The sequence below is a fragment of the Petaurus breviceps genome, unplaced genomic scaffold (genome assembly GCF_028583685.1).
Source record: "Petaurus breviceps papuanus isolate PSGF00001 unplaced genomic scaffold, PetGlider_PUasm1.0 91041, whole genome shotgun sequence".
NCBI classification, from domain to species: Eukaryota; Metazoa; Chordata; class Mammalia; order Diprotodontia; family Petauridae; genus Petaurus; species Petaurus breviceps.
Window position 1 is genome coordinate 26,556,743 of NW_027187400.1, and position 27,659 is coordinate 26,584,401.

General features: G+C 36.8%; 1 protein-coding gene across 9 annotated transcripts in view; it reads left to right on the forward strand.

Moving 5' to 3' along the window:
* Positions 1-27,659, forward strand: part of RERE (arginine-glutamic acid dipeptide repeats) — a 466,101-nt gene that overhangs the window by 282,017 nt on the left and 156,425 nt on the right. For all 9 annotated transcript variants that reach the window (XM_069079575.1, XM_069079574.1, XM_069079576.1 and 6 more), the window contains 3 exons: positions 866-914; positions 6,650-6,774; positions 11,455-11,554. In XM_069079575.1, coding sequence (XP_068935676.1) covers positions 866-914; positions 6,650-6,774; positions 11,455-11,554 — 274 coding nt within the window. The remainder of the gene's footprint in view (positions 1-865; positions 915-6,649; positions 6,775-11,454; positions 11,555-27,659) is intronic.

The window sequence follows — 27,659 nt, forward strand, 5'->3', positions numbered from 1 at the left end:
ATATTAGCACGATGTTTCCATGTTTTTTTTTTATATCTTTCTACTTTAAACTTACAGCCTTAGCTTCAAAAACTTCGTTCTGATAACTTTCCTTTTCAGGGATCTCCTCTATTCCATTCTGCATTCACCATATCTCAGCCTGATTTAAAATGCTTGTTCCCAGGACGTATTTCTCTGAATCAATTCAGTGTGACTGATCCATTTTCATTTTTCCATCTCCTTTACCCTTACAGATCCCATTTCTCATATTTTGTACTTGTGATAATATTGATTTATATGGTTTTTTTGTTTCATTTTAAGTTCACATGCTATCTTCCCAATTGAGTGATAGATTTATAGAGGACAAGAGACAGTGATGATTATTTCTTTGATCAGTTTTTCCAGATTGAGTGCCCCAGATCTCAGACACACTGACTTAGGGAATGTGCCAGTCCAAATCTCTCAGCCATGAGTCCAAAACAAAAGAACTATCCAAATACCCCAAGATTTACTTGTGTGTGCACTGTTAATGTCATTAAGGAAAATGCCCTATGAAGTTTTCTGAGGGAACCTCTGAGGGGCTGGACTGGAGATGTGGGGCTGAGGTGATATAAGCAGCTACAAAAAGCTTCAGTCCATTTTTCAGGGGCCTCCCTTCTTAGACATTTTGTCATAATGGTTCGTTTTCTGGTTGAAAAACCAATCCAGTAAGCTTTAATTAAGTACCTACTATTTGCAGGGAACTGTACTGGCTCTGGTAATGCAAACTCAAAAAACCTCACTATTCCCTTCTGTCTTGCTGATATTTATATTTTTATCTGTTTGGATGTGAAGATTTGTATTAAAATGGTTGTACCCTTGATTGACTCTCTGATTTCCTTGACAGGAGACTGAACAGCACCCAGGGGGAAATCCGTGTTGGACCCAGTCACCAGGTAAAGCAAATTTTGGTAATTAGCCAATCAGTCAAGAATTCGTTAAGCATCCACTATTTGCTAGGTACTAGGGAGTCAAAGATAAGTCAAATAGCATCTGCCCTCCATGAGCTTCTATTCTCTGGGATAACAACATGTACTTTTATAAGTGAGCACAAAGTAAAAATTTAGTGAAGAGAAAGTATTTAAAGCTGGGTGAATCAGGAAGGCCTTTATAGAGACAGTCATTCTTTAGCTTAGTTTTAACGAAAACAAGTAATTCTGAGAGATAGAGATGAGTTAAGAGCATATTCCAGGTATGAGGAAACAGCCAGCACAGAGACACGGAGACGAGAAATCATGGAGTGTTGTGGGTGAAGACCAGTGAGGAGGCCAGTTTGGCCAGGCCCTGCTGGCTGGCAGGGGGATGACTATTTCATACATTTGGAAAGATAGTTTGATTGGGCTTGACTGAGAATGGCTTTAAAAATTGAACACGTGCTTATATTTGATCCTAGAGGCAATAAGGAGTCTTTGAAACTTAATCAGTAGGAGAACAACATGGGCAGATATGCATTTGAGTTCGGATTAGAGTCAAGAGAGGCCTGAGGCAGGGGGACCAATTAGGAAGTTCTTGTAATTTGTCCAGGTGTGAGAAGATGAGGAATTGAAGTAGGGTCGGAGTTAACTTTATAAAAATAAAGAAACAGATATAAGAGATATTGCAGAGGGAAAAAAGACAAGATTTAGCAAATGATTGAACATGTGGAGTGTGAAAATGAGGAGTCAAGATTATTAACAAAGTTGATGGTGCCCCCGTAGAAAGGTGTAAGTCAGGAATAAAGATGGGTTTGAGGGAAAAGAGAATGAATTGTTTTGTTCAAGTTGAGTTTGAGATGCCTATTAGACATTCTTTTTGAAATATCTACATAGATAGTTGAAGATACAAAACTTGTGATCAGAAAACAGACTTGTGGGGCAGCCAGGTAGCACAGCTAGTAAGAGCACTGGCTCCATGTTGGGATGACCTGGATTGGGTCCGGGCTCGGATGCTCAGCGCCACACCCAGAAATAACTGGCCATGTAACCTTGAGCAAGTTACTTAACCACGATTGCTTTAAAAAAAAAAAAAAAGAAAGAAAGAAAACAGACTTGTGCTTAATAGATTTGTAAATTACTCCAAATTTTTACCTCGTGATGATAGTTAAATCCGTGGAAGCTGAAGAAATCAACATGTGAGGAGAGTAGAGAGAGAATAAAGATGGCCTGGCAGAACCAAGAGAAAGTGTGTTTCAAGCTTCAAAGGATAAAGTTTCCAGGAGAATAAAGCCATCAGCATTGTTAGAGGCTGTAGACAAGGGATACTTGAGTCAGAAGAGATTTTTATGGACTTAGTCATCCTAACTTTTCCTTCCTCTTCTTGATGGGGAGAGGTGGTAAAATTCAGAGAGAAAGGGGATAATTGAGATTTGTCTGCTAAAAAAGCAAAGAGAAGCTTGGATCCAGTGCCTAGAAGAATGTAGCTCTTTAAACTTTATGTCGGTTCTCTTTTTCAGTCCTTATTACAAACCTGGAACGTAGGTGCTATTATCCTTCCTAATTAACTGATTTAGGAAACCAAGGCATAGAAAGGTTCCACATAAAGGTGTTAGACTTGGATGGGAGAAAGGCCACCTCCCATTGACTATTGTACTGCAGAAGACTTCTGTTTCTCCAGTGGCAGCAAGACTGAAGCAGTGGTGATGAACTGGCTGATAAAATCAATGCTTCTGTTCAAAGGAACTTAAAGCAGGTTTAAAAATGGCCAGCTTAAGTGAAGGCCAGTGGTCAAGGCAGCCCTTTTGCTGTTCTAGTTGAAACTTGCTGCTTCCATTTTCACAGAATTTGTCTTTTGGACAGCAGCGTTAATTTCAAAAGAACCTACTAATTGTGCCTGTTGATTTAAGTACCATCTTAGTGTTTTTATAGTGAGCTTGAAGTTTTTGAGGGAGGCAGTATAGCAGCTGTCTGTCTTCTAGTCTGACCCTCCTTACTTTTGCCTTCTATAATACTTCACAAAAATTCTCCTTGTTTTCCCTCCCATCTTCTTTTACTTGTCTTTATATTTATCTTGGTTCCTGTTTATCCCAGTGTCTTCCCTCTTGAACCCATCTCTATATTTGCCTCCTCTTCTTTCTCACTAAGCATTTATTAACTGCCTAGTATGTGCCAGAAACTGTACTAAATACCGAGGATACAAACAAAGAAAGGCATAAGACAGTCCCTGCCACCAAGCAGCTCCCAGTCAAATGGGAGAGACAACATACAAAATGAAACTGAAACCCTGTCACAGGGTAATAAAATCTTGCAGCCTGGATTTGAATTTTTTGAATTTGAACAGTGAGAGTTTCAAGTTGATTTCATCTTTGGGAATTATGATTTTCCAGAGATTATCAAGGCCAGGAAAGAAGGTGGGTAGAAAATGATGAGGTGAATTCTCTGGGTGCTCTTTTTAAATGGTAGACTACCTGGGAGGAGCTCTCTAGTGTTCTCCCTCCCACCCCCATCTTCCCTGACCCCCTCATCCACTCTAGTCAGAAGGAGGGAGGGCCCCCATGGCAGAGAGTACATTGATTTCATCATTGGGCACCATGAATTTTGAAGATTTTCAAGTCCAGTGTACTGGAGGCAGACGCCTCCATCCAGTTCCCAATAATAGAATTATTAACTTGCAGTTGTCCTATAGCTTAAAAAAAGTTGAAAATCAATGTTGTGTAGTGTTATAGATTTAAATTTTAAAATCTGTATTTTAGATTTTCTTGCAGGTTACTGATTGGAGAAAAATGAACCTTAGATGAGTTGATGTACTTTGCAGACCTTCAATTTTACAAGTGAAATAGATTTGAGTTATTAGTGATGGTTTTTTGGACCTTGTGTTCTTTATTGAAATTATAAGTCAGCATATTTGGGTTCTACTTGTTTTTGAATAATATATCAGAATTTCTCTTCCTCCACCTACCACTTCCTTGATCTGTTTTTTCATCTTATTAAAATATAAACTCCTTCATGGCTGGGGCTATCTTTCATTTTATATTTGTATCCAGAATGCATATCACACTGCTTGGTAAATAGGTCGTAATTAGTGCTTTCTCATTCATTCATTAAAGAATAGTTTTTATTTTAATAAATAGTCATTATGAAGCTGTTGTATGTATCTTACTATCAAAAAAATGTTTTCTATCCTGAGAGCTAAGAAACTGCTCCCTTGTATATGTTTGGTGCTTTTCCCTCGCCAAAGCACTTTCACGTTTAATATGTCATAGCAAACCAAAAGATTATGTTGATTTAGAGCCAGAAGAGTCCAGCTGGTCCAGTCTCCCTTGCTTTCCAGAAGAGAAAACCTGGGACCAAAAAGATTCAGTGATTTTTGTAAGGTCACATGGGGCCAGGTCAAGGGCAGAATAAAAACCTCAATTCAGCTTCTTAGGTCCAGTTGTAATATGTGTCCTCTTATTCTAGAAATTAAGCATGTCAAGGAATCTTTTATCCATTTGGCAGGTGAAGAAACTGAGATCAAGGGGAAATTAACTGACTTCCCTAAAATTCCATAAATAGTAAATAAGCTAAGATCAAAATAAGTTTTCTAGGTTTTTTCTAGTGCTTCTGTGCAAAACTGTTTCTAAATTTCAGTTTCAGATCATAAACCTATTTCAGTGAATTTTGTACCTGGCATTCAATTTAGAGAATTGCAGAAGAAAGAGTAGCCAGTTATTTCCAATAAGAACGACTATGACAATTTTACTTTTCCAGTTATATTATGATTATTTTTTTAGGAAGTATTTGATATGATTAATTATAAATCACTATATTTGCATTTTTTCCAGTGCTACTTTTTTATGTTGGTTTGGTCATAGAATTCAGAGATAGGAAGAGACCTGAGAGATAAATCTTGTCTAATTATTTCATTTTACAAATAAGTAAACTCAGAAATTAAGTGACTTGTTAATAGTTATAGAACTCCAAAGTGAAAGGAATTCAGCAATCACTGAGGCTAATCTCTCTCTTTCTCTCTCTCACTGTGTGTGTGTGTGTGTGTGTGTGTGTGTGTGTGTACATGAGTAACAATCCTTTTCATGATATACTTGACAAATGTTCATCTGTTTTCCTTGTAATCCTCCAGTGAGGGTGGCTCTCTCTTCTCCCCACCCCCATTTGACAAAGCAGTGCTCTCCATTTTTGGATAGTTTTAATTGTTAAGATTTTTTTCCTTACAGCAAGATTAAATTTTCCATCCTTCAGTTTATAATTACTCTTCTCAGTTCTGCCCTCTGGAGCTAGGCAGAATAAATTTAATTAACCTATTACACATCCCATGACTTCCATCTTCAGGACCTTCATCCTTAATACCTTCCTCTTGACTCCCTCCAGCGTATTGTTGTCCTTTCTGCAGTACATATCCCTAAACTGAAATATCTTATTTTTTGTGTATTCTGATTACTCACATGTTGATAAAAATCTTTAGAGATCTCATTAGCAATTTAAAATTTTACTTCTAATATGAAAAATTAGGATTAATTTGGGTATGAATCTTATGTACACCACTCCTACCCCCACCCTCGGCTTACCCCTGCTGTTAGCTCCAGTCCCTCTTGAAAAGCAGTACATATATTTTTCAATGACACTTAGATTTTATTTGTTCCTAGGGAAAAATACATAAAATGGGAGGACAGGGAAAGATAAGGAAACAAAAAAGGTCTATGTGCCAGTGACTTGTGATTGTTAGCTTGAAAATGAATGTGTATATATATATATATATACATATACACATGTGTATATACAATGTGTGTATATATATAGATATAATATTATATATATATATATAGATATTATATCTATATATATATAGATATAATATATATACAATGTGTATATATATATAGATAGATAGATATAGATATAGTTTTCCAAAAAATGTCTTATGTTAAAAACTGTAACAGATAATTCATGAAACTTTTAAAGACTCTCTCCCCACATCCCACCAAACTCATTTCTTTTCCTGATACTTTGAATGACTAATTTTACTAATTGTATCCATTAATTCATTTTGTTTTATTTCACTAAATCTTTCAGCAAATTTCTTTGGTTTCATCTGTTGTAGTTTAAATAATTTGTTCAAGACATATTAAGTTGATTTTTATCAAGTTTATAAAAGATATTATTTCAACTTTGTGCTTCTTATAAAAGATTATTTCATTTATCATTTATAAATTATATATGGTCATATATAATGAGCACTTTGTGCTTTTTATGAAATCTAGTTGTTAGAAATTAAACATATCTCTTAAGACATTTATATTTTCAGAGTTCCCATTTTTAGTTCATTCATAAATGATAGTAATGGTTTTCCTTTTGATAAATGGAAGTAGTTTGATTGTCCCTTAAATAGAGGTTAAATAGGTGGTTTATAGAACTTTTAAAATTTTTCTGTTTTATGTTTATACTTATTACAATATGAGGTCATTTATAATTCTACAAGCCTTTCTTAAGTACCCACTATGTATAAGGTATCTTGCTAGGTTATAAGAACTTGTATCCATAAACCTTAGAATTTTTCTAATGCTTTACAAATATTTCATTTGACTCAACAAACTACAGTGACTCATATAGGAACTACTCAATGAGTTCCATAAAAGGTGATATCTCTTGTAAAGACCTTCCTAGTGAGATATTTCTTTAATTTGTGTCTTCCTTTTGAAATTTGTGTCCTTGTTTTCTAGGCCAAACTTCCCGAATTGCAGCCATTTCCTTCCCCAGACGGTGACACTGTGACCCAGCATGAGGAACTGGTTTGGATGCCTGGAGTTAATGACTGTGACTTACTTATGTACTTGAGGGCAGCAAGGTAATGAGAACTAAGTCTTTTCTAAATCTGAGTTAAATATAAAGGAAGTGGTGGGGCATTTTAGGGGGAGGGATTTGACAGACTCCATCAGAGAATTTCAGATTTGGAAGGTTTCTCAGAAGCCATTTAGTCCTACTCCTAACTGGCTAAAAATCAGACTCCTCCTGTGTTGGACTTAGAGTGTTTTTGATGCCATAGAAATTTTCCATAACACAGTTTTCCATATGGCCCCCATTTTGGACCTCGTTTTCTAGACTAGCCAGAAATGTTCTGTTGTCTAGAAGTTGAAATGAATTTGGTTCCACTTCTGCATTTTTCTGAGTGAATTCTTCTCCGTGTTGTGCTTCTTTTTCACAACCCTATCCTAGAACTTTCTTTCCAAAGGGAAATTCTAAAATAGAGCTACCGAAGGTGATATTCTCTTCTCATCATGGGATCATTGAAGCATTTTACTTTACCATTTAAACCTTCCTTGGAATCTCAGAAGTAATTAAGAATGTTACCTCTCCAAGATGTGATCATATATTGAGGCTTAATATGATAATGCTTTGTTTAGAGAGCATTTCATCAGTGTCTGCAGTGTGCAACTCATCAGTTCACGGAATCGGCTTGTAGGAAAAAGAGCCCAGTATTCGGATTCAGAAGTAATGGGTTCTAATCTTCGTTTTGTCCCTTAGCCCTGGTGTTCTTTTCCTTTTCCTTCCTTTCCTTTTGGGGTCCAGCTTCCTTATCTATAAATGAGTTGACTGAAGATTTTTTCTTGCTCTAAATCTGTGATCCTATGAATACCTAAGGGAAATTCCCAGTCTGTAGAACAAAAGTTTAAACCTATTTCTCTCCTATCACAAAGCTATTCATTAACATTCTTTTGAAAACCAGGAATTAGTACAGCTTTATTATACTTTGTTATAATATCAACTATGGTATGTCTGAAGCAGCATGTCCCTGATGGGTGGCTCAGGATGTATGCTGGAGCTACCCTTACTCCTTGGGTGACTTTGGACAATCTATTTTCCTTTTTGTGCCTAAGTTTCTTTATTTTAAAAATCAGGGAGGGGCGGCTAGGTGGCACAGTGAATAGAGCACCGGCCCTCAAGTCAGAAGGACCTGATTTCAAATCCAGCCTCAGACATTTAACACAAAAACTATCCGTGTAACCCTGGGCAAGTCACTTAACCCCAGTTGCACTCCAAAAAGCCAAAAAAAAAAAAAAAAAAAGATGAGGGAGTTTTACTTGATACCTAAGGCCATTTCAAGCCATAAAAATTCTGTTATTTCATTTTCATAATAGTAATTTCTTTTGTTCAACTTGTAATTTCATTGGTATATAAGCATTCTATATCTGCCCTACAACTTTTCATTTTAGAGAGTTACCTGGGACACGGGAAGGTTAAGTAAGTTGACCATGGTTATGTAACCAGGGTGAATAAGAGGAAAAACTTGAACACAGACATTTCTCACTCTGACTAGCTCTTTATCCACAGCATCATCATGATCCTTTTCCAATTTATTATAAATTATATGTGATAATAAAATACATTAAGTAAAATATTTATTATAGGTAGACATTATAACATGTTTATTATAAAATTAGTAATTATCAACATATGAATACACAAAAAATGATTGTATAGAAATTATTTTAATTTCTTTAAAGTTCCATAATCCTTAAGCTTTGCTAGCTTATGGAATGATCATAAAGAAAAAAAGAGATGATTTTAATTGACTGAAAGAAATCTGGTTGGCAAATTTGCAGCATACCCAAACTTCTGTTATATAATGCTTTGCCATTTTAATACATGACCTACATACAGAACCAGACAGGATTGTGTGGCAAGCATAACTTTACATGGTAGAATGCAAAAGTGAACATAAATTACAAAATGAAAATGCTTATGTCTGCCAGATAACTGTCCTGGAGCAGTGGGCCATGTATAGACTCATTGATTCTGCAGGCCATGTATTGACTTAGAAAACCACAAATGAGCATTATGTATGCCAACAGTATGTAATTCATAAATGCATACAATGTATTTTTATTTATTTTGTTAAATATTTTCCAACTACATTTTAATTTGTTGCTCCAGAAAAGCTATTCTTTTCTATTTGTTTTTCCTTTTTCATTTGGGCCAGAGGTGGGTTGAATGTCAGTATCTTTAAATAAAAATTTTAAAGAAATGAATTTACTTTTACTGTATTAAACTACCTATATCATGTATTCAATAAGCATTTATGTTTATACTATATAAGTATTTAATGTATGCAGGGCAGTGTTCTAGGCCATAGGGATACAGTGATAAAATATGACACAGTCTGTGCCCTGAAGGAACTTGAATAGAGGGTCAGGGTTAAGATCTGGTAAATTGCTTCATCTTGTAGATCTAGATCCTATTTTCCCTTCTATAAACATGAGTATGGTGGGAGTTGAAAGTGGAATCAGAGAGAGAGAAAGAAGAGGAGGGGAAGAATTTATTGTTTGCTTATTTATCAGTGCTGTGTATCAAGGATATTAGGTTAGTCCTTACCCTCAAGTACCTTGTATCCTAATGGGGAAAGACCAGTATTTTAGAGTATCCAGAAGGGTAGAGAGAAGGACGACCAGTGTATAGGCCTGGATGGGAGCTGGGAAGTGAGGAAGAATTTCCACCTTATTGTGAGTGAAGTAAACCATCAAAATCCTTTGTAAATGTGAAATTTTGCTGTCTTCAGCCTAGTAGGAAGGATTGACTGATGTTAATTAGCTTTTAGAGAATGAATCAGAGATGTGTCCTTGGTCCTATGTAGATTTTATCTAGAGGAATAGAGAGTATAATTATCAAAGTTGAAGGTGACGCAAAGCTAAGAGGGAGGAAGAGCTGCCACACTGGATTATACAGTGTCAGAAAAGAACTGTAAGGACAGAATAGTTGGGCAGAATCCAAAAAGGAGGTTTTAACAGTGATGAGTAGAAAATTTTAGATTTGTGTTACAATACTTGTCACAAGTATGAAATGGGGGTAATATAGCTAGAAAAAAATTATCTAAAAAGGTCCTGGAATTGTAGTGATGTGCAAGCTCAGTTTGAGTCAGCTGTGCAACATGGAAACCCTCAAAAAACATAAAAAACTGCAATTGTAGTTTACTTTGAGAGGTATTATATCTAGGTCTTGGGATAGGGTAGTCCTGCTATGCTCAGCTTTGTTTAGATTGGGGGTAGAGTGTTGTGCTGTTTAACTGGGACACTACAATTCAAGGACTTCGGGGCATCCAAAAAGGCTTCTAGAATTTTAATGATGTACAAGTTCATTTTGAGTCAGCTGTGTAGCATCAAAACCCCAAAACCCCCAAACAAACAAGCAAAAAACAAAATACATTTGTTGGTTGCCTTGAGAGGCAATATTTAGCCCTTGGGATAGGGTAGTTCTGATCTGCTCTGATGACATCAGGAGTTAAGTGTTGTGTTATAATCTGGGGCACTGCCATTCAAGGACTTTGCATATCCAAAGAAGGAGGAATGTACTGAAGTTTATTCCTTGCTATATGAGCATTTCTGAAGAACTAGGGAGGTTTGACAAACATAAGCTTCATGGAGGTCATGAAAGCTGTTTTGTGTCCCAGAGTCCGACTTCCTCTGTTTGTCCCTAAACTAGAAGTATTGGGTGATAGTTGCTAAAAAGGTCAGTTGAAACTTGTTTGAAAATAAACCTTTGCAACCATACAACCTATCCAAAAAAAGAATGCTCTCAATGAGCTTACAATTGATTTTGGGATATAACATATAAATGTACACAAAGCAAACTTATATATAAGGTGAATAGGAAATAATTAATATAGAAAGGGCACTAGAATTAAAAGAGGTTGAGGAAGGTTTCCACAAAAAGAGGATATTTCAGTTGGGATTTGACAGTAAATAGTAGGTAGAAGTGAGGAGGGAGGGCATTCCAGGCATGGGAGAGAGCCAGAGAAAATGCCAGGAACGTGTTTTTGCATAGGGAGGCCAGTGGTATTGGACTGAAGAGTACCTATTGGGAGAGTAAGGTGTAAAAAGACTGCTAAATTGGGGAAGAGAGATGCTAGAAATTATTTCAGTATATAGGAAAATAGCCTGTGATAGTCAAGGAACAGTAAGATCATTTATTCATGGGAACATCAGAGAATATTTGACCTCTGACATCATAGAATGACAACTATAGAAATATCTTTAAACAACCAATGGAATCCCAGCTAAAATTATGATTCTTTAATATTAGTGGACCCTAGAAAGAAAAAGCATAGATACAGGGTGGCTTGGTGGCACAGTGAATAGAGCACCAGCCCTGGAGTCAGAAGGACCTGAGTTCAAATCTGGCCTCAGACACTTAACAAAAAAACTAGCTGTGTGACCTTGGGCAAGTCACTTAACCCCAATTGTCCTTCTCCCCCCCCAAAAGGGGGAAAAAAAGAAAAATAAAAAACATAGATACCCCAAAATGAAATTAGCTTTGTGTGGTGGAAAGATTGCCTGGCTACTATAGCAGAAGGAGGATGTGTTGCCCTCAATTTGGCATCCACAAAAGAGTCAGAAACGAGAACTCTAGTTTGTCATGGGAAGGATATCCAGTTGCAGGCTGTTTGTTAGAAATGAAAATGTAGTCTGGTAAACAGAGGGCTAAAGGTTTCTACTTTCTCTCCACCCCCCCCCCCCCTTTTTCCCCTATGAAGGAGCATGGCAGCTTTTGCGGGAATGTGTGATGGAGGTTCCACTGAAGATGGCTGTGTCGCTGCCTCTCGGGATGACACCACACTCAATGCCCTCAACACAGTAAGTCTCTTAAACCCCAACAGAAAAAAAGAGAATTTCTTTCTTGTATCAGAAGAGGGAGAGACAATGTGCTAATTGTAGAATGAAATAAATGTTTTCTCATTCTGAACTGGCCTAGAATCTTTGGAGTAGGTAATTTATCCTGAAATTGCAGGAAGATATTTGGGTTATATTCCTCCCATTAGATTCTGATGTGACCTAATCAGTCCTTGTGATCACTAACTATACTTCTGTGAACATACCTTTCCAATGTACTTCATGAGTTTTCTGAAAATCAGATGAGATTATCCTTGTTTATAGGCTTGGAAGACCCTCAGGTTAATGCTATGCAAATTTATGGTGGTGGAATTTTTAATTAATTAATAGCCTGGGGCCCAGTATTCCTATAAATCTCAAGGACTGGTACAGGTATCACTTATTCTGATTTGAATTTATGTAATTTTAATGTGATTTATATGGAATCAGAGGCTTCCTCTATAAAGCTATTGAGAAGTAAAATATGTACCTTTGTATGTGTATGATTGTGTTTGTATGCACATATGTGTGTATACACGTGTGTGTGTGTATGCCCTGTGCTTGGTCTGTCATTGCAACCCTAATGTTGCCCAGTGCTCACACACACATACACATATACACATATGAACAAATGTTGTGAAAAGAGAGAGTCCAGGATAGAGCCTTGGGAGACACCCACAGTTAGTAACCTAGTGGAAGAACCATCACAGTAACCTTGAAGTCAGATAGTAGGTGGAGTCCCTGGAGAAGGTAATGTCATGAAAGAGAGTGGAGGGAGAAGGATTAAGGGGGCAGACTCTGGGAGGAGACTTGGAGTAATGGCATTCATAGTACTACCAGTAGGAGGTTGCAAGATGGATCACTTCAGAATGAGGAACAAGGTTGGAGAGAATGAGACATGGTCTAGACATGTTTAGAGGTATTGAATAGTGAAGAAGGAACTTATAGTATATTGCCTCTTTTTTTTTTCCCTTCCATTTATCAGATCCAGTCCTCTGCCGAGGTTGGGTTTTGAGTTGTAGGAAATGAGAGTAAGGGTTTATAAGAAGAGCTGCTGTGGGATATGTGTAGAGGTTGATGCCTGTGCCATCTGTACTTTTAGTCAAGTCATTGATAGAAAGTTCTGAGCAGCACAGGACCAAACATAGATTCCCTAGACGTCTCCTGCCAAAGGGTTTCCCAACTATTAATGACTCTTATTGTTGTCTCTTCTTTAAGACAGATAAAGATATCTATCTATCTATCTATCTATCTATCTATCTATCTATCTATCTATCTATCTATCTATCTATCTATCTATCTATCTATCTATCTATCTAATCTATCTATCTATCCTCTCCCTACTCTCTCCTGAGCCAGGTATTTTAAACTTAACATGTCAAAACCAGAACTTAATTCCCAAACTCCACCCTCTTCCAAGCTGCTTTATTACTATTTAGGACACCAACATATGCCCAGGTACCCAGGTTTGCAACCTTGGTGCTACTAGCTCATCCCAAATATCCAATCCATTGACAAATCTTGTCATTTCTTCTCAACATCTTTTGAATACACTGCCTTATTCCCACAGCCACAACCCAAGTGCAGATTCTCACCATCTCTCACTTGGTAATAAACTCCCGATGGATCTCCTTGCCTCTACTCTCTCCCTGATCAATCCAGTCTTCACCGTACAGGTTTGATCTTTGGTCACAAGCCCTAGGAAATAACCTCTAATGGCTCCTTGTCCCATCTAAGTTTTACCTGGCATGTAAAATACCTGATAATTTGGTCCCTTCTTACATAAGCAGAGCAAATGACAATGGTGAAGGACTACGTGGCATATACAAAGGGCTTGAGGAACGGAGAAGACTATGGTAGGGCTGATAGTAAGGCTTGGTGGTTCTCCATTTCATCAGAAGGAATGGAGCTATTGCCTTATCTGAGTTATATAGGCAGTTACTCAGCCTGGAAGAGAAGGAGAGAATGAACTATCACTTAAAGGCAGTCTTTCTGGGGGGGCTTTCCCAAATGGGCTCTGAGACAACCAGGGCCTAGGGGAGAAGGTAAGAGAACAAAGTAAAGAAAAATTTGCACTTAATAGTTATATACAAAGTCCCCCCCTTACTTTCAGCAAAGTTAATATGATCATTATTTAGTTACATGAAAAGATATAGTATCAAAGGAAAAAGAAAGCAATGGTCACAATGTACATGACGGTCAGGTTATATCCAAAATACAGTGGTCATTTTGAGATAACACACCTCAAAGAAGGATACTGAGAAGCTGAAGAATATTCAGAGAATAGTGACATCAAAACAATTATTAAGAGCTTCATACCAAACGATACTTAGCTGAAAGAACTGAGTTCATTTATTCTGGAGAATAGAAGGCTGGGGGGACAGGACTGGGGCAGTGGTAGGGAAATAGGAGCATTACCTTCAAATATATAAAGGGATGTGAAGGTATGTCATAAGAGAAGAAATTCTAATTTTTCTTCTAGGCCACAGGAGAAAAAATAGACTACACATCACAAAGAGAGATCTCCATGTTAGTCATTCAGTGGAAGGAAGTCTTATTGATGTATGAGTATGCACTGCTTAGCTCTGGGTCCTTTCCAACACAAATTCTTTGACTGTGAGAAAAGTTTAGGTAGACAAATGGGGTATTAGCTAAAATTTCATTTAAATAGGGCAATTTACTAAATGTTCAACTAAAAATTTCCAATATATTTCTTTAATCCCTCCATCCATATTCATTACACATCCAGGCAAGTATCTTTTCCCATGCTAATACTTCCTGTATTTTCACCAAAATGTCCCCAAGCTATAGCCATCACTTAGCTTAACTTTTCTGCCCACTGTTTCTTACTATTAACAAGGGCCTCTTCATCCTCTATCTTTTACAGAATAATGTGAGGAAATTTTGGTTTAGATCATTTATCCACAATAACCCCCTTTTATAAGGGAGACATTTAGTAAATGTTTGCTTAATTCCCTTTCAGAATGACCATTTCTCAGCACTAATTGGGATTACCCCCTAAGGAGATGATATATCCACTGCCAACCTTTTTAATAAACTCACATAGCAAAAAAAAAAAAAAAAAAAAAGAGAAGTCAGCACACTCTGCTCTGTAAAGCCACTTTCAGACCTTCCTTCTGCTGCTCTCTCAGTAAACTGTCCTACTCAAAAGTTTACAGCATCTACTCACCTACCATTCTTCTTGATGTGAGAATATAACTGAGTCTACTCTCAAACCCAGACTCCACATCTTGGTGATGTTAAAATAAATATTAACATGTTTGCCTACTCTACTCTGTTTTCTACATCTTTTTGGTAAGATCTCCAGTCCTTCAATTCCATCTTTTTTCCTCCTCAATTACTCTGTAATAGGTTCTCTAGACTTTTCCACCTGACTCCATCTCCTCCTCTCTTAACAATTCCTTCCAGTCCACATTCACTAGCATTGTTCCTTTTGGAACATTTCTATGGTTATTTATTTACCAAATATTCTCCTAAGCCAGTTGGCAGACTTTTCATATTTCCTGGTGGCACACGTTCCCCAAGCCTAGCCCGTGTCATCTTGTACATGAGGAAGGCATGAGAGACTTGGTTAAAACTTACACTGAATTGTAGGTAAACCATATCTATATCTATCTTATCTATCTATGTCTGTCTGTCTGTCTGTCTGTCTGTCTATCTATCTATCTATCTATCTATCTATCTATCTATCTATCTATCTATCTATCTATCCTATCGACATTGCTTGCTTCTTAGGCTATCGTCCCTATCAAAAAGGAAGTGATGTTAATTGAAGTTAGAGCATTGCTGGAAGCATCCATTCTTCTTGAGTGAGCTCAGGAATTTAAATTTCGATTTATGACATACTGATCTTTATATTTCATCATGTTGCAGTTCATTTGTAATTTCAAAATTAGAGAGTTTCTAAATTGAAAGGTATTTTAGCCACTATTCTAGTCAAACCCAAGGTAAAAAGAACCTTCACTAATAATAGTGCTTTAAAAATCCTATCTCCTTTCATTTTCGCAGTTCTGACAGGTAGGTGCTATTATTGTTCCATTTTACTGATGAGGAAACTGAGGCAACCATAGGTTAAGCGATTTATTCACAGCCCTTCAACTATTAAAGTTTTCAGGGCAGATTTTAACTCCAGTCTTCCTGACTCCAGATCCAGTGCTGCACTCCGTGTGCCACCCAGCTGCTCCATCACAACATACTTGCTACATATATTCATCATTCAGATTCTCCCTGAAGACTCTGTGTGTGTGTGTGTGGGGGGGTGAGTATTGAGGTGGGAGTTTGGGGGAGAAACTTCCACTCTCCCATAATAGCCAGTTACTCTTTTCAGTAGCTTTGATTGTTAGAAGGTGTATGGTTCTGACATCAGCCTAAATTTACCTCTGTGATTTTCACACTAATTGCTTCTAGTTCTCCCCTCTGGGGCCAAACAGAACAAATCTACATGAGAGATCATAGAACAAATAGAAAATCTACACGAGAGATATTCAAATAATTCATGACAATTATCTCAAAACTTTTTTTCCATTATTTTTTCATTACCTATGTAATATTATGTTATTCTTCCTCCTTGACCATCAGTGGCCTATAGATGGGTAAAATCTATTTTTTTAATTTGACAAGACTCCAAGGACTTTATACTGTCTTGAGTTAGTGCATTTTGGTTATTCAGTTTATTTTTGCACATCCAGATAGCTGTAGCATATTGTATATAGGCATACATATTAAGGAGTGCATAGTATTTTTTGCATCCCTAGTCAATAAAGCTTTCATTTTACCTTTTATTAATGTTGAAGGTGAAATCAAATGAGATCTCCTAGAGTTTAACATATCATAAGCTTTTGGGGTTAGGGGTAGAAGAGCTGGGAATTACCCATTCAGAATTGAGAAGGATCATTTTCATTTTTATTTTTTTATTTTTCTTTTTAAAAAAAAAAAATTAAAGCTACAATTTGAAACCTTTAAAAACTTTCAGAAACTTCCTGTTTGTTCACTTTAAGTGGACTGGACTGAACCATCCATGACCTGGAATTAATATATGGTGGGCATGACTGAATAGAATCTGAATGAAACCTGGTTCTTCCAAAAAACAATGAGTTGCCATTTGGCTCTTTTTTTATTTGACGTTTGACCCAAGCATAGGATCATGGTAACTAAGCCTGACAGTCTTTCCATGTTCCTTCTGTGCTGCTTTTTTCCTGTTGCTCATCCACTCAGAAGGAATGTCAGATTTGCCTAGTACTAAACACTCTTTCTTTAAGCTTTCCTGAGTTCTTTTTGAGCTAGAATGGAGGTGTTTTTTTCAGAATTTTAATCCATGATCTTTGGATTAATGGGAAGAATTGATATGCTATGCAATTTCTTATTTTGGAAATGCAATAAACTTTAGAGTAGTACCTCATATAAATGAATGTGACATGTTACTTCCTGTGTTTTCTTTATAAGGATAATAGAACTTTGTGCCATTTATTGTTAATTTTCTCTGATACAAAGGAAGATTAGGGAAGATGCTTAGCAGTGTAGAATTTCTAGCATGACAACACTTTCAAGTGATTATTGCCTACTGTCAGAATTTCATATTTTAGCCTGTATCTTAATTGTATTTTAATGCTTCATTTCTCATATTTTGAGGAACAGTGGGAAAATTTTTGAGTCCTGAATTTGAAAATTGTTGACCTCTTAATGCACTAGTTAATGTTTTCAAAAAAACATGTCTTTAGAAGCATCCTCACCTGCTTCATTGGGAGATGATAGAGGTCACAGAGAGCTATTTGTTAATAATGGCTTTGTACAGCACATCTGTTGTGTCACTTGTTCCTCACAGCTGGTCCTCTCTAAGTACAGATGCTGTTTTCCTGATTTCCTAGGCAAGTAACTCCAGCACCGAGAGATTTTACAGATGACACATACAGCCAGTAAATGGCTGGGCAGAGATATGAACCCAGGTCTTCTCATTCCTCTAGAGCACAGATAGACCTTTTAAAGTTTCTTTAAATTTTGAAGGGACTCTTGTTAACCATTCTACAGCTTTGTCTGAAGTTTAACTTCTAGCCTTCTTTGCTCTTTTTAAATGAGAAGTAATTAATTGCTCTAATAACAAAACCTATGAAATCCATTCCTGAGTTTATTTTGAATTGGACTTCATCAGATGACTGTCCCATATTAGAGAGAACTGTAATAGTTTTATTTTTACAAGTAATGTTTCCTATGAGATGTCCTTTCAATTGAGGAAATTAGGCCTTTAATACTAAAGAGAGCCTTTTCTTAACTACAGGTATCAAGGAAAGCATTTAAGGAATCTATTTTGGAATTGTTTGTCATTTATTTATTTATTTGTCATTTATTTATTTAAAACATTTATTGAGCACCTAGTGTATCTAAGGTACTGTACATTCCACTGAGAAGATCCAGAAATGATTAATTCACTGTCTTTGTTCTCAAGTAGCACGCCCTTTGGTATTTATATTAACATCCAACTGACTAATCACCTTTAACGCCAAATTTTGAAACTGGTGCAGTGGAACTTGGTGCTCATATGCAGTACACAGAACTTTAGCTCTGTGGCCATGGCATTCTTATTTTTATAACTAACGGGGGTAGTAATATTTACTCTACTTACCTTATAAAGCCAGTTGTTATTACTGTCTAATGTTGACAGTCTTCTACTCCCTCTGTTATTTTTCATTTTATTCTCTCCATACCAACCCTCTGTTGTGTCTTAGGCTAAACTGATTCGGGCACTGCTGAAACTCCTCCTTCTTCTGTGTTATTTAACCTTTGGCTCAGACTTTTTCCTTTCTCCAGCCACCCTTACTGATCATAAGATCATAGGTTTAGAGCTAGAAGGTCTACAGAAGAGGTCAGGGTCTTTACCTAAGAGGAAGATGAGGCCCAGGATCACACAACTTTACCTAAGAGGAAGATGAGGCCCAGGATCACACCATAGCAGAGGCTCAGTTTGTCTTGAGATATCTGGTCCAGCATTCTTTTCCCTGGATCATGCTGGTTCTACTTAGGTGTCTGCTGCCTCTCCCCAAATACTTTCTTCTCTGTCCCCACTTCCCCTTTGGAGAACTACTTTCCATAGCATTAGCGGAATGGGGAGGGCACACATGGACTACAGAGTAGGTGTCATTTACTTTATTGCCTTTTCTCCAGATTTCTGCTGTGCATGAAGAATTTAACTGTTTTGGGCATCAGTTGTTTCTTCATTCAGGTCTTACTCTTTGTGACTGCATTTGGAGTTTTCTTGGCAAAGATACCAGAGTGGTTTGCCATTTCCTTCTCCATAAGGGACTCATTAAAAACTAATCAGGTGCTAAGGTATTCCATTTAAGGTTTTCAAGATAACTGAAGTTCACCTGTTTATGTGCATTTTCAAAAAAATTGAAAGTGTTTTAAAGATACTTCTCTGCAAAACTGGACCCAATTTAACATTTGCTTAATAATTCAGGGATGAATGAATGCTAATTATTATATTATGCTACACCATACTGATGCCATGAGGTGCTGAATGCCCACTAGCTGTTGAGCTTTTTATTTGCCATTTTTCTGTCTCCTTCACTTTCAGGCAGTGTTTTTTCACTTATGCTCTTAGTGTTCCAGATAATTAATATCCCTTTCTTTCCTTTTAATTAGCAGTCATTAAATCCCTACCATATATTAAGCCCTGTGCTTAGATACATCGACAAATTGAAATAATCCCTGCCCTCAAGAATCTTTATCCTTTTGGGAGGGAAGTCAGCTTAAATATAAATCATGTGTTTCATAAGATGGAAGAATAGACATTTTCTTCCACTTTTCTTAAACTCTCAGTTGTACCTAAGATAAGAATTATGCACAAGAGATTAAGTATTTGAACCTTTCTCTCCTGATGGAGACACTGAGAAGTCCCATGAGATAACAGCCTTATGAATTACCATCTAAGAAAGCTAACATCTTGATTACTGAATACTCTGCCCACCAGCCACTCTCCTGCCATAGCAGGGCATCACCCCGATCCACATGCTCTTATAGCTGCTTAGCAATGTCCTTGCTACTATGGTACAGTCTGTACCATTACATCATGCCCACATCCTACTATTCTTCGATGAGAAAGAGCAGGCCTCAACCCTTCCCTGGCTGCCATTGGTCTTTCTCCCACAGGAGGTGAAGGTAGTTGAAAAGCAGATTGCTCTGTGTTTGGTGGCAGCATGCTATTAGGTTACTGCTGCCAGAAAGTTACAGAACAGAGGGTTTGGGGCTTGCGCATGGGGCATGCTGCCGCTATCCAAATATGTACTGCTTTTTAATGATATTGGTGAGGCCAAGCAACACTGCAGGGTGTACCCATACTGCTGCCAGAGCTTTTTACAATACAGAGATACCAGTTAGCTCGAGCATCTCTGTAGTGGTCACAGGGGCCATGGCTTTAGGGGTCATTCTACTCCAGTGATGGCAAACTTCAGATAGAAGGAGGGCCACTGATCTACATAAGGATCCCCATGGGCTGCATGTTGACTCAGGTACTTTTTTTCCTTGTATTTTTATTCATTTTGTTAAATATTTCACAGTTGCATTTTCATCTGGTTCACACCCCAGTAGGGAATGGTCTGGGCCCCACCCAACTGGGTTTGACACCTTTGCCCTGTAGTTCTGTAGCAGTGAAGGGGCAGCTTGGTTTTTGCTTTTTGTTAAACATTTTAAAAAGATGAAGAAGATGGTTAGGCTTGCCCTTGTGAGCAGTTGTCTGTATATTTGCATACTGTTTGTCCCGCTCTTCAGCTGAGTCGGGCTCCTTGATACAGTGAGTTAGTGTTGCCACCTGGAGGCAATTGAGAGGAGCTCTGAACCATTGCTCTTACTCTAAGGCTCCAGCTTTTTCCTGCTTGTACCCACGAAAAAGACACGTACTGGGAGTCTTGCTTACATTTGCGGTGTTTGATTTAATAAAAAAAATTATGCCTCCAGTTGTTTGTTGTCCATAGTAAAAGAAAGTCTGTCTGAATAATCTTGGTTTCCTTTGTGCCTGAGTAGTTTCATGTTTGTCAGTACATGATGAATGTTGAATTAAGCCAGCCCATACTTTGCAGTGATAATTCCACTGAAGATACCTTTCTTAAGCAATTGATTGTGGTTCATAAAAACTATGTAAGCAGAAACCTGATTTATTAATATCTTAATTGTTTTTCACAAAATTTGGACCAGCCTTTTTTTTTAACTGGTTGGTTGCATTGATTATACTGGTTGAACTTCTTGTTATCCTTAACTTAAATTTTAATGAACCCTCCTTTCCTTTGCCCTATAGTGTGGAGAGAAGCTTAGTCTGGCTCAGTGATTGCCAAACATTTTCTGCCCAAGATCCACTTTTCATTTTAGTAACCAGGTTTTCTTTTCTTTGTTCTGGAGAACTAAGCTCTCACATCATACTTCATGCTCCAACCTCTGAAACCATCATTTTTAATAGAAGTAATCAGTCAGCCTTTGCTCTTTTTTTCTCTAATCTTTAAAGTATATTCTGACTAAAAATAGGATTGATTTTTCATTTCTGTGGTCTCCATAAAGACTAAAAATTAGTTCTCTATGCAAAACATGTATAGCATATACTCTCATTTAAAAAGGTGAAAAACTATGTGCACTTGCACAACATTTTTGATGCTATTAAGACTCAATGTCATGGGCTGAAAATTATGGTTCACTGATATAATTAATGACATAAAAAGAAGTCCTTCTCATTGAGTGTGCACCTTCCTTAATTTCTAATTCCATGTTCAGAATGGAACAGGGGGACAGGTCTTAACAAAAAAGCCAACAGAATGCTGGCTTCCCAGGAATGGAGGCACTGCAGCTAGACTCACCCTTCTGGTTCCTTGCTTCTTTGCAGGTTCTTCACTGATCCATTCCTATCCTTGGGTCTTATCTATTTTGGAATTTGAGAATACTTTTTTGCTTCTAAGCACATTAGCTTGACTTTTTAAATTAATTCCCAGAATATAGAAAATGGTTTTATTAATTTTCAAGAATTGAAAGGGGAATAGTCCAGGATTTTGCTGGGTGCTGTGCTATGACATTCTGTGGGTTCTCTGTTTAGCATTGTCTCATTTTTTCAGCAGATGCAAAAATGAAAAGAATGCAACCCAAGCTTTTCTTTAAAAGAAAATGTTGGTCACAGGGAATGATATTTAGATAGATGTCTAATGAATAGAACATTTGGATGTTGCCTAGCTTTTTATTTTCAAAATCTGTCAAAACTGCTGAGAAAGGAGGTTTCCAAACATCAGCACTAGCAGATTTGTCATTGCTCTGCTGTGGAAGGTTGGTGTCCTGTATCTGCCAATCTTTAGAAAATTTCAAAGGTGAGGCGTGATGTACATCATGATCATTTCTAGCACTGAAAGAACCTAAAGGTGACTTTCTCTCATTGGTCTTTTCCATAGTGGGCCAAGGAGATGTATTTCTTTAGTGTTGGATTGTTTAGACTACAACATTTTTCTCTCTTCCCCCAACTACCATATTAGTGGATTTAATAATCATCCTAATAATAAGTTAATAAAGTATCAAAGCATGTATGTTTCTATTCATTGTATTAGTTAACTTCGGGTTAAATTACACATTTTTATTCTATTCCTTGTTTAAAAAGTTAGCTATCAGTTTGATTGTCTGCTTTCTGATCCTCTCCTAAGAGGGCAGCTTCTATTAACAGAGACTCTCAGTTCTAGTCTGAATGGCTAGGGTATTTATCAACCTGTTTTTGCATTTGAAATGCTGGCTATCTCCCCATGTGATTATTCCCATCTTCTGAGACTCTTTTTGCCTTTAAGGGAAAAGATAACTTCTTCAAATAGAGCCCAGTTTGTTAGAATTTCAGCTTTTCCCTCCTGAGAAGAGAGGAGCAACTGCTATTGCCTTGATAAAATGGGGAGATGATTAAAATGGCTAAAAAATTCAGAGTTGTAGTTGGTCTTTATCTTAAACTGGTTACCCTGGCATCTACTGATGTATGCCAGTATGTAGTTATCTTCCATTGTGATCTTTCTCTCTTCTTTTTTCAAAAAACCAAGTGGCCAGGTGAGACTGTCCAGCTAACACATGCTAAGGCCTGCTTCCCTTTGCTAATAAGATTATTCTGCATTTGCAGAACAAAGTGTTGCATGGTAGCATGTCATTTTGAGTGACAAATGTGGCACTGTTATATCAACTTTGGAAAATTCCACTATTTGGGAGATGTCACCCATACAAATTACCATCTGTCTTAACCTGTTAGTGGAATAGATTTTCTTGTTCATTTACTACAGACAAGCCAAGCATGAAAACCAAAGAAAACTCTTTAAATATATGCTAGAAATTACTATGACTACTAACTTCTGTGGACAAGTCATTCTTACTGCTTAGACTTTACTGTGCCTTAGGGCAAGCTTCTCCTGAGAAGAGGAAAAGAGTTTTTCTTCTTATATTATCTATAATTGTCTTGCATGTCTCTGGTGCTAAATAAATGCTATTCATTTTAAAAAATGAGACAAATACTATTCATTTTAAAAGAATACCACTCTTACTGTGCCTGGGAGTCAAAAAGCTACTGCAAATGGTCTGTGATGGAGTATTTGACCATTACAACTTTATAATTCCCTGAAATTGTTTTGAGAGGATGCAGGCAAAGCATATATTAGAGGGTTATTTTTAAAAGAGTACTGTATAACAGCTTTGTCAAGCAAGTATGGGGATTATATTGTAGTCATTTAAAAAATTAGTAGGATAATTGAGTAATTTTACTCAGATTTATAAATTGAGTACATTTTAATGCTGTCAGAGATCAATTCAACACATTATCCTGTGAGAAAGTTAGATTGAATTGGAGTAGGTGAATGAGTTTGAATTATCTTGCAAATACCTGAATAGACAAGGACAAATTCCTGTGAAATGTAGTCTTGAATAGGTCAAATTTTGTTGAAAAATAATCCAATAACAATAATCCATTGTATGGCAGGAAGGCTCTGGGGAAGAGGGGACAACTGCAGATATTTCTTTACCTCACAGCAAAACTTTTTTTGGGGGGGATTATGTAGAGAAAATAAAGAAAAATAATCCATATTAAACTAAAATACTACTTTCTACCCCTGCCCACTTTCTCTCCAGTGTCTCTATTGAACCTCTTGGACCTTACTGTAAGTCATGACTTTCAAGCCAGAAGGAAATCAATTTCACAGTTCTCTCAAAGCTAGCATCCTATTTCAAGTTGATGCACTGAAAATACAAGATTCTTATATTGGCTTCTGCTTTCCAGTTAGCATTGTGAAAGCTGTGAGACCACATAGCAGATGCAAAGGGGAGAAAATAATTTAGATTATTTTGTTCTAGAGTTACTAAAATGTAAGCAGTAAGAATGTACTAGACAGGAAATTAATATTATCTTTCCACTGGTTTTTATTTTTACTGAAACTAGCAATAGTATTTGATTTTTATTTAAGTTTTATTCTAAAGTGAAGAAAATACTTGGGTTATGTTCCTCTGGCAAAGGAAGCATCAGCAGATTATGAGTCTGTATTTGCCAACTAGTTCTGATATTGGGAAACCAGGTCTTGCAGGATCTGAATAGTAATGAAAGACCTAGATTTGGGATTAGATTAAGAAACACTAGTTTCATTGCCAGAAATTATGCTGGAGGAATAATGTTAGGACAGATATCTCCTTGGGAAGATCTGCCACTTGATACCTGATGAAGATAGAGGAAAGTCGAGATGCCAAAGTAGGGAATGCTACAATAGAGGATTTCCTAATTAGGTCTTAATTGTCTTTCTGAAGGATTTCCCCTCACCCCCACCCTTCCATGGCATAATTTGGAGAGTAGATTTATATTTTACATGTTTCCTGCCTCTACCTTAAAGGTTTTTCTTCCCTAACCAAAAAATTCATCCTGCCAGATTTTGTCTTACTTGCCATCCTATATACCAATAATAATTACCTTCCTTGGTCAAGAGCTTGAGGTTGTTTATACATAATATACAAATGAAATTAAAATAGCACACTAAATGATAATGATTTTTGATGAGGACAATGCTGTAAAGAAGTGCCATTTTTCATGCAACGTTTGCTTCATCATGATTCAAATTAGTTAGGCCAGGTCTTTGTCTTCCAGGAGCTTCTGATCTAAGACAAGCAGTTAGGATACCAAGTTCTGTCCTCCTCTAGAGGGCATAACTAGGAACTACTGTTGGATGGACATTTCAGGGAGGTAGAATTAGATTTCAGCTCCATAAAAGGAACACTTTCTTGTGCTTTGAACATCTCACAGTGAATCAATTTGCTTTTGTGATATAGTGAGCCTCCTGCTGATGAAAATATTCAAGCAGTTCCAGGATGTGACTAGAAAAGAGATGTTCACATTAGGGGGAAACCTGATTAGGTGACCTAATGTTTCATTATCTCTAGGATTCTGTGCTTCTAGGAAAGCAGGGTTTTGAGTATGAATGACTGTGCATGGTTAAATTGTATTTTACATTAAATCGTGAATGAATGAATGAAGCATTTATTAAAATTTTTAAAGTAAGATTAGATTCATTAACCAGTTCTGAAAAGCTGCCTCATTATATTGGATCACATTTTGGGAATGTTGCAAGACCAAGAGCCCTTTTATACTCAGTGAAATGGAAGACCACTTGAAAGGATGTTTTCTATGCAAGTATTGCCACTGCTTCCCATTATTTCTTTGTGTTTGCTTAATACCACCACTAAAAGAATCAATGACCTTTACTCTTGTTATCAGAGAAAGAAAACCTGTTTAGGTCTGGAAGAGTGTACCATTAGCTGATAGGTGGTACAGAGAATTAATATTGGGTTTCTTAAGGTTGTTGAAATCTGTCTGAAGCTCAGCAAAGTCATAGTCTGTGATCAGGGACTATTTAATACTTTCCAAAAAATTAACTAAGTGATTTACTTCTATTTGTATACATGTGTCAAGGGTTGCCATTCTAGGGGCTTATTTCTGATGGTGAAATAGTCACTCACACAAATGTCTAAATAATCTTCCACTCTCTGATGCTGAAATATTTAATCTTAGCAAACTTTATTTTTTTTTAAATTAGTAGTAGTGAGCCAGCACTTTTTCCTCCATTAGCCTTTTTTGGTTCTGCTTTTAAATATAACATTTTTCGATTCCTTTTGTTTTTGTATCACCATCATTTCTGGGACGTGAATGACTCCTTCTTCTTTTGTCCCTTGCCCCTGAATCAGACATGAACATGTGTTGTTACTGACCCTGAAATAAGAATTGTGTTGAATGTTTTTTGAGGGTTGACATATTAAGGGAAATGAAGAGGGCTTCTTTTTCATAAGATAGAGTGACAAGTACAGCTTAAGTAGACAGAGCTTGGGGAGCCAGCATCTTTCTCTGGCTCTGCTTCCCTTATGGATTTTTGGCAGTTCTTTCTCACATATAAGGAACAAATCTTTCACTGAGGAAAGGCTCTGAAATCCAGAAATGTTCTTGATGGGGTCGTTATTTAATAGCGTGCAGTCTACCTCACAGAGACTTTTCTACAGCTATCCTAATGACTGTAATTGCTAAAGGATGCCTTGCTGGAGTCGAAGCTGCCAGATGCAATGCCATTTTGATCTAAAAAGGTCACAGTCAAAGGGACATTTAAATTAAGTTATAAATTACAATTGAAGAACAATATTTTGATGTGCGAGACCAGAAATGTCAGACCAGGGAGATGTAATTCATGGGTTCATTATAGAACAGAGGTGCCTGACAGCTGAGCCATGCCAAAAGGAAAATTTATTTGCAACATCACGCCGTCAGAAAATGGCAGCTCAGATGAGAAGCCAGAGCAGGAACTTGAAACCTGGTGGTAATATGCAGAGTTTATGCTAATCACATTTTCCAAAGATTCAGAGATGTTTAATGACTGTTGTAATACAAATGAGGTGTTTGGACATGTGCTCATTCTGATTTTTATTTGAATTAAAACCTTGTGCTAGCTATATAAAAATAACACATTTTTTAAAGCAGGAGTTAAGGCATATTCTATATGTGTGTGACTATAGGTCTATAATCTTGAAGAATGATTTCAGCTTCATGGTTAACAATTAACACAATGATTCCTTCCATGACAGCTCTGAAGAAGGGCAGTAATTTAATGTTTATGGCAAGACTGTGAAAAGTTCAATCATGAGTTAATTAAACTGTAAGCAGTCATCATTAGGTATTATTTATTCTTTTGAATAGCTTGCCAATAAACGACATATATATATATATATATATATATATATATTACTGAGAGTAATAAGCAGGAGAATGCTCTGTCAGGCAGAGTGAGAGAAACAGATTTAACACCGGAAATTATGGAGAAATGTTTTTTCTTCTTGTAAAGTGATCCTTCCCATGTGCTAATCATGGACAGGTTAGAAGAGTGGTGTCAAATTCAGAAATGAGGACCACCAAACTATATATATAAGAATCCCTGCAGGCTGCATATTGACTTAGTAAACCATATATTAACATCTGTTTTATTGTAGTCTCATTTATCTTGTTAAATATTCCCCAATTACATTTTAATCTGGTTCTGGCTGTACTCAGAAGTGTTGTAGGCCATGAGTCTGACACCTAGGTTAGAAGGTTCATACAAGTAAGTGTGTGAGAATCATCACTCTCCCAACTCACTTTAGACAATTCTCACTATTGCTGAAATATTCTGAGGTGATGAGGATTGTAGTAATAAATGTTTTTTTTTTACATTCTTAAGGTATTTTTAATTTTCCAGAGTGCTTTTGCTATCTAATTTTAATTTTACAGTGATCCCATAATAAAGCTAAGAATTATATCCATTTGACAAATGAAGAAATTAAGGCACAAAGGTTCTTTTAATGGATTGTTGAACCTATATGAATAGGTAATAGCAGACTAGAGAATAAGACCTATACCTTTTGATTCTTTTGTAGGGTTTTTCCCCCCACTCTAAATTAGAGGTGTCAATTTTTCTGACTTTTGAGAAGGCAAAATTCTCAGGTTTCCCAGTTAAATGTAGTTTGTTCTGTATGACTCACTTATGTAATGGAAAAGAGAGAGGAATAAAATGCCTAATAATGCTTTAGGTTA